This window comes from Zea mays, chromosome 7 (assembly GCF_902167145.1).
Source record: "Zea mays cultivar B73 chromosome 7, Zm-B73-REFERENCE-NAM-5.0, whole genome shotgun sequence".
Lineage (NCBI taxonomy): Eukaryota > Viridiplantae > Streptophyta > Magnoliopsida > Poales > Poaceae > Zea > Zea mays.
Genome location: NC_050102.1, coordinates 20172260 through 20180699, shown reverse-complemented (window position 1 = coordinate 20180699; position 8440 = coordinate 20172260). Strand labels below are relative to the sequence as shown.

The following is an 8440-nucleotide window of genomic DNA, read 5'->3' as shown; positions in this document are numbered from 1 at the left end:
ACCTAGAGGGGGGGGTGAATAGGTGATCCTGTAAAACTTAAACTTATAGCCACAAAAACTTGTTAAGTGTTAGCACAATAAATGCCAAGTGGCTAGAAAGGAGTCTCAACAAAACACAATACCACAAGAGATCAATCACAGGGACGACACATTGGTTTATCCCGTGGTTCGGCCAAGACCAACGCTTGCCTACTCCACGTTGTGGCGTCCCAACGGACGAGGGTTGCAATCAACCCCTCTCAAGCGGTCCAAAGACCCACTTGAATACCACGGTGTTTTGCTTGCTTTTTCTCAATCCCGTTTGCGAGGAATCTCCATAACTTGGAGCCTCTCGCCCTTACAATTGAAGTTCACAAAGAACACAGAGCAAAGGGGGAATGAGCAACGCACACAAGACTTCAAAAGATCAGAGCAACAACACGCACACAAGTCGCAACAAGAGCTCGCAACACAACTCAAAGAGTTCGCAACTCAACAAGAGCTCTAGATGCTATCACAATGAAACGAATGTGTGAGATCGATGTCTTGGTGCTTAAGAATGTTGTAGGAATGCTTGGTGTGTCCTCCATGCGCCTAGGGGTCCCTTTTATAGCCCCAAGGCAGCTAGGAGCCGTTGAGAACAAATCTGGAAGGTCATCCTTGCCTTCTGTCGTCGGGCGCACCGGACAGTCCGGTGCACACCGGACACTGTCCGGTGCCCGATTTCCTTCCTTAATTAGCGAAGCCGACCGTTGGCAGACTTGGAGCCGTTGGCGCATCGGACATGTCCGGTGCACACCGGACAGTCCGGTGCCCCCTTCTAGCCGTTGGCTCGGCCACGTGTCCCGCGCAAATCGCGCGGCCGACCGTTGGCCCGGCCGACCGTTGGCTCACCGGACAGTCCGGTGCACACCGGACAGTCCGGTGAATTATAGCCGTACGCCGTCGGCGAATTCCCGAGAGCGGCCACTTCGCTTGAGGCAGCCTGGTGCACCGGACAGTCCGGTGCCCCAGACTGAAACAGCCTCTTGGCTGAACACAGCCAACTCCCCTCTTTTCTTCTTCTTCCTGTATCTGATACTTAGACAAGTATATTAGTACACAAAATCAATGTACTAAGACATGGAAACATACCTTTGCTCCTGATTTGCACTTTGTCCATTCATGGGCATAGATTTACATTTAAGCACTTGTGTTGGCACTCAATCACCAAAATACTTAGAAATGGCCCAAGGGCACATTTCCCTTTCAAATACCAGGTTTGAGCAACACTCCTGACAGCCATAACAAAAGATTTGGCCATGACTGCAGCATTGCCACCATACGAAGATACTGTTGCTTCGTAGCTCATCAAAAACTGCTTCGGGTCTGAGTGGCCATCGAATATGGGAAGCTGAGGCGGCTTGTATGACGGAGGCCAAGGTGTAGCCTGCAGCTCAGCGGACAGAGGAGAAGCATCATCAAAAACAAAATTCCCATGATGGAAATTGTCATACTAGTCATCTTCGTTGAGGAAACCCTCCTGATGAAGGTCTTGGTGCTGAGGCCTTCGGTGTTGCTCATCCTGAGTAAGATGACGAACCTCTTCAGAGGCTTCGTCTATCTGCCTTTGCAGTTCAGCTAGCCTGGCCATCTTTTCCTTCTTCCTCTGCACCTGTTGATGAAACATCTCCATGTCTCTGATTTCTTGGTCTATCTCATCCTCTGGCGGTGTCGGGCTAACAGCCTTCCTTTTCTGGCTTCGGGCCTCCCGAAGGGAGACAGTCTCCTGATTGTGGTCCAGCGGTTGCAGAGCTGCAGCCCCAGTTGCTGAAGCTTTCTTCGGTGCCATAGTGAAGGTTTATGATCGCCGAAGGTGTTCAAAACTCAAAGAGTGGAAGTGAGTTCACCGGAGGTGGGCGCCAATGTTGGGGACTTGTTCTCAAATGCTTTGAATTAAGAACAAGGCAACACAAGAAATGTTAAACGTTAAAGCCCTTCGTCCTTCGAAGCATTATTTCCCTTAGGACATAATGATTTTCGGACGAAGGTTATGAAGGACATACCTTCATAAATTCAACATATAATAATGAAGAAGGAATCATATGAGACACAAAAGATAGCATAAACCATTATGTATTATTATCAACTCATTTCTGTATTATTATTATAGAAAAGTAGAAATAATATCAAATTACAAATGTACCTTCGGCTCGAAAGAAGGCGAAAGTACAAGCGTGACGCAAAAGCAAATGCCAAGTCAGCGTGAACAGTACGGGGATACTGTTCACCTATTTATAGGCACGGGACACAGCTCATATAAAATTACATTCATGCCCTTTACATTTGGTAGTAATTCTATAGTAATCCACCGAGGCCTGAATAGCCTTTTCATCTTTAAGTCGGTTTCTTTTTCTGCTATTACGCCGAAGCTTTCCTGCTCACAGCTTCGGTGCTGTGTCGACCTTCGTATTCTTTGGGCTTCTCCCACTGTGGTACCGATTCGGGTCCGAAGATACCTGTTCACACATTATACTCCAAAAATACTGTTAAATCTTGTTTTTGAGGATCTTCGGAAGCCGAAGGCTCCCAACAATAGAGTTTAAAATTTACTCTATCTAGTTTTTAGATGGTGACCGTTGGATGGTATCTATCCGTGTTGAGGCTGAACCGAATGGTGTAGTCCACCACACGCACACTTTCACACTTGGAGCCAGCCCAAGTGCTCGACGTCACAGAGGGTGAGCAATACAGTCTGACGACTGTCGTGGTCTCGTGGACGGATGGGGCGGTCTTTTCCTTTTGGCGCCCCCTGCTTTATTCCAAAGCGCAAAAGCATCCAAGCTCCCACCCCAAAAGAAAGTCGATTCCCGTCGAAATCAAATCAAAACCATATTCGCCCATCCATCACCCACCGCACGAACGCACCAACGACCTCGCTGGGCTCGCACCCCCCCCCTTCCGCGCGAAGGAACCCCGGGCGACGATCAAACCTCACAGCCCACCACGCGCCACTGGGCCACTGGAGAGAGAGAGAGAGAGCGAGCGAGCTAGCGATAGGAGCAGACGCCGCCACCGATGGGGTGCGGGCCATCCAAGGAGGACGCGGAGGGCGGCGCCGAGTCGCGCTGCCGGGAGCGGAAGCACCTGCTGAGCGCCGCCGTCCACGCGCGCCACGCGCTCGCGGGCGCGCACGCCGGCCACACCGCCGCGCTCAAGAACGTCGGAGCCGCGCTCTCCGACTACGCCGCGGGCGAGACCGACCGCCACGACGCCGTCCTGGTGCCGCGCTCCGCCTCCGCCGCGGCCGCGCTCAGCGCCGGGCAGGGCTCGGCGGCCACGGTGGTCAAGGCGCTGCCGTCCCCGCTCGACGCCTTGCTCCCGCCGCCGCCGCCCCCGGGTGCCGGCGACGGCGACGGTGACGACGGCGGGCACACGACGCTGCACAGGTCCATGAGCGCGCCCGACATCCAGCTCCAGCCGCCCATCCGGAAGGGCCGCTCCGGGGAGGCGCCCATCATGGAGGAGGACGGCGAGGGCGACGCCCCCGGGGACGACGCGGGGCGGCGACGGGAGGACGACGACCCGCAGCTCCAGCCTCCTCCTCCCCCACCGCCGCCGGCGAACAATCCCCCGCCCTCGCGCTCCCCGCCGCCTGTCCCGGCTGCGAAGGCCAACCTGGAGCGGGCGACGGCAGAGGGGAATTCGTGGAAGGACTACCTGTTCGGCTCCCCCGACGCCATGCCCGGCCCGCCGCCCACGCTGGACCCCAGCGCCAGCGCCGCCGCCGAGTCGTCGTGGGCGGCCGAGCGGAGGATGCCCGCGCCTCCGCCTCCGCCGCCCGAATCCGACCAACAGCCTACGAAGCAGCCGCAGCCAGTGCCTTCCGCCGAGGAGATCGCCGAGGGAAAGAAGCCCGCGGCTGAGCTCGTCACGCGCCGGGCTAGGAAGCCGGAGGGCAAGAAGGGCAGGGTCGTCATGGTGACGCCCCAGCCGGCGAGGCTGGGCGACATCCTGCGCAGGCTCGACGATGAATTCCTCAAGGCATCCCAGGGCGCGCACGAGGTGTCCAAGATGTTGGAGGCAGCAAGGATGCATTATCACTCCAATTTCGCCGAGACGCGAGGTACCTTCCTTGCATGCTCTGCTCCCAGCCTGTGTGCTAGAGTTCGACTGGGTTACAGGAAAGACTAATCATTTTTAACTTTCTTTAATTAAAAAATCTTGATGCTCAACAAACATTGTTCATAGCACTCGTACAAACATTATAGGCACATAGTAAACTTCAAAACACAGTACACAAGATTCTTAGGAGACGTGCAAGATAGATAGTATATGATTTGCTTGATGCATATTGGAGGACTTCAACTGTTCCGCATGGTAATTCAATACTTTGACTTTTTGAGTGCCTTGATTGCATTGTTAGCTATTGATTAAAAGGGATAGTATTTTGGCTTTATTATGTTTCTCTATTATGTCTTTGCTGAGGTGGATGCTGTGTTTTTATGGAATGTGGTTCAGTGAGGCACAGGGGAATGTTTATTAAGTACAGTTTTCTTTGGGGCAGAGGCGGGGTTGGGGCTACACTGAGGCGGTGATTATCTTCACTCTATGATTTCTTTTAAACTTCAGTTGAACAGTCTATATCTTGCTTCTATTTCAGGGATACAGCTAAAATCGGTGTAAACATGTAGAATAGTCTATACGATTGGTGTATCAATCTATTTACATTACTTCAGTTAATGGCATGTCTTCTGTCTTATCAGGATTTGTGGATCATTCTGCAAGAGTGATGCAAGCCATCACTTGGAATCGCTCATTTAAAGGGATCCCTCCACCAGAAAATGTGAAGAATGAGTTGGCTGATGATGAATGGGAAACACATGCTACCGTACTCGATAAGTTGCTTGCATGGGAGAAAAAACTATGCCATGAAGTGAAGGTAAAATATGTAAATCTTATTCAATAGTTTAGAACATAAACTGTTTCAGTCGTTCTCCCTTAGAGGCGCACATTTTTCAATATGTTCTCTCTCACCACAAAGAAAAAATGATTTATGTTGTGTTTATTGTTTTCTCATACATTTTCTCTTCTGTTTTATTTGCGTTGATATCAAGAACCATGCATACATGTCATTTCATTTTCGCAAAAATGATGGTGTCACTAATGTCTCAGTTATTTTACCTTTGATAATTGTTTGCCACATTCTCATTATTATACTCCTCAAGTGGTCCAGAGGCATCTGTAGTCATATTATTGTTATCAGGGACCCTTGTACTAGTCCATAATCATTTCCTACCCATGTGATGGGCCTCATCATTATACATAATTGCTTTAACCTGGTCTGTTCATACATTTGATGGTACATATTTACTGTTGACACAGGAATTCGAGGTTATCAAAGTGACATATCAACGAAAGCTGGCTGTTCTTAACAAAAAAAAGCAAAGTGGTGCTAGTTCTTCATCAGTTGAGAAAACAAAGTCCATTGTTAGTCACTTGCACACAAAATATATAGTTGATTTACAGACAATGGAGTCAACAATTGCAGAAATTGATCGTCTAAGAGATCAACAGCTTTACCCAAAACTCCTTGAACTGGTGAAGGGGTAAGGTCTTTAACTTTTTAGTACCAACCACCAACTTGTATTGTTCCATTTATTATATGGTTTCCTTGTAGCTATCATCTCAATGTTTTAGTTATTTACATGTAGGGCATTTGTTTCTTTTTTCATTGTTTAGTCAATTTCAACAAGTGATACCCTGCTAGCTTGATCTATATCATAAAATGACATTTACTTTTTTCTATTATAGAAAGATGTTTTTTTACATAAATCATTATTCCCTCCATTTTTTTCACAAGGCGTATTATATTTTGTTAGGACAAGGCTTTGATTGACAATTACTATATTAGTACTTCATTCATGTGACACAAAAATTGGTCATAATTTTTTTTTACTATGAATCTAAGAACATCAATTTTGTGTCTCAAAAAAGTGTATGAATAATTGAATATTGTTGGTGAAAGGCTTGCCCCAACAAAGCAAATTAAGACTTGTAACTTTAAATGGAGGGAGCGTATGAAGAAGTGTTATATATAGGGGTGGTAATGGATCACGATCCAAATGTTTCTTCACAATAATTTAGCGCCTTTAATAAATTTTAATTAAAAATGAATAGGAATAGAGTCCGATCCTAATCCGATTTGATCCTTAAATTTTATAGTGTAAAATTTTGAGCCCCATTACGGCCTCTAGCTATACATCCTTCACAGTGTACCTTCCACATATTTTCTCAGTGTGATTTTAATTCTGGAAAATGGAAATATTCTGCTAGTTGTGACACTGGAAAGTAGGACTTGGGCCACCCAACATCAGTCTAACACTCTATAATGTACTATGGAAACCATGCCCAACTATGCCTGTCCCTCTGGCATTTTCGGGATTTTCTAAACCTAATGGAAGAACCAGATTACCAAATGATACACTTCTACATATTGCAAGTAACGAGTTATTTTGTTTCACACTGACAGATTCGCACACATGTGGGATGTCATGTACGCTCGTCACAAAGCGCAGCTCAAGATCATTACAGAGCTTAAAGCGTCCGATATCTCGGTTGCTACACGGGAAACAAGTGAGCAACACCATGAGCGAACTTTGCAGCTGTGGAACGTTGTTCAGGAGTGGCATGTACAGTTTGACAGGTTCATGACATATCAGAAGGAGTACATAGGAAGCCTCTACAACTGGATCAAGCTAAATGTGATCCCTATTGATACCAACATTAAGCCTAATTCGTCACAGCCACATGAGGCCACACCTCCAATCAAGAGGTTGCTGCATGCTTGGCATGATATCCTTGAGAAGCTCCCTGATAATGAAACAAAGAAGGCTATACACACATTTGCAGAAGTGGTGAACACAATCCTAGTTCACCAGGATGATGAACTGAAGTTGAGGTTAAAGATTGATGATATTAGGAGGGACCTTGAGAAGAAGAGGAAGCAGTTCGATAGTTGGGCGCAGAAAAATTGGGACAGAGGAGCAAGTATTCCTGATGGCGACAATCCCGGGCGTGTTGATCCTGCAGCTGAGCGGAAAGCCGTCGTGGATAGGGTGGAGAATGCACTGAAGGACCTGGAAGATAATTATAGGACCCAATGCAAGGTAGTCAGGGATAAATCCCTCAATCTTCTGCGGTCAAACCTGCCGGAGCTGTTCCGTGCTGTGTCGGAATTCTCCCTCCAGTCTGCGGGTTATTTCAAGGGCTTGTGGTCGATCGCGCAAACCAATGACCAGCTGGATGATTGAGTTCTTGGTGCATTCCTATGTTTTTGTTGTGGTGACTTTTGTTTGTACATGTTGAATGTTGGTAGCTCCACGTGTTTGTTTATTTAGTATGCCGGTTTTGAGTTTTGGTTGTGCAAAAGATCAGAAGATGACTGCCCCTTGTTCTGCTAGAGCTATGGCTGTTGTAAATGCAAAATGTAGGGTATATATAAGGTGTGTATAATGTTGGGAAGAGAATCACGATTTTGTTTCAAATTTCACGAGCTTTCATAGGTTCAGATCCTGATATCTTTGCAGCAGTACAAGAAATTCGGCTCCTTTGCTTACTATCATTGTTTTAATTCAGCGTTTAAACATGGCGATGATTATTAGACTAGTAATTTACTGAGAACCTGATATTGTCCATATTGATAATGGGTATGTTTGGTTCAGCTTTTTCTGACCAGCTTTTCTAAAAATCTGGCTGTGGTGAGAATCTGGTTGTGGGGAGAATCTGAGTATCATTACGATTACGTTTGGATGAAGATAAAGTTGTTCATAAGACTCAGGATCTAGAAAGTGATGGATTCCTACTATTACAACGACTCAACTGATTATATGTTTATGTTGATTTTGGATGGTTTTTACCCTCAACGAATTTTATAGAAGTTGTCTGAAAAGTTGAGCGTTTGACAGTTCGTAGCAGCTTTTGGTGACCAGAAGCTGCCAGAAGCCGAAACAAACAGGGCCAATATTAGTTGTGCTTGGTTAGCCAATGAGTTAACATTAGTTGGAATCTAATTAATATTTAGCAGCTCTATTAGCTGACAAGTTTGTATCCACACCAGCAATTTTTCCAACTAAATCATGCACTCAGTTGGAGCTTGCAAGACACTGGTCTAGAATCAAATGGAGGCCTAACCATAATTTATGGGTAGGACTAACCATAATTTTTTTACTAAGAAAAACCAAGCGAGCAACTTGTTGACACGTAGAAGTAATGACCCTGCCAAAGGCGACCAGGTCAACCCCTAGTGTCCAAAGTCATCGAGGTCGTCCTCTGATCCTGACTAAGCTGATTTCCTATTACTAGTCTGGCTACAGTAGTCATCTAGGTCAACTTTTGCTGGATTATGAATCGGTTCATGCGAGATCGGGTTTTGACGCAAAAGCATATTGTAGTTGTTTTCTAACATGATAGGCTAATAACT

The 8440-nt window shown here is 46.7% G+C and overlaps 1 protein-coding gene across 1 annotated transcript; it reads left to right on the top strand.

The window, feature by feature from the left end:
• The first annotated feature begins 2844 nt into the window (after nucleotides 1-2844).
• LOC103632124 (Golgin subfamily A member 4) lies at nucleotides 2845-7536 on the top strand. The gene is made up of 4 exons (XM_008653969.4): nucleotides 2845-4084; nucleotides 4725-4900; nucleotides 5344-5567; nucleotides 6491-7536. Exons 1-4 carry the CDS (start codon nucleotides 3037-3039, stop codon nucleotides 7269-7271), a joined length of 2229 nt encoding a protein of 742 aa, XP_008652191.1. The 5' UTR covers nucleotides 2845-3036; the 3' UTR covers nucleotides 7272-7536.
• The last annotated feature ends 904 nt before the right edge of the window (nucleotides 7537-8440 follow it).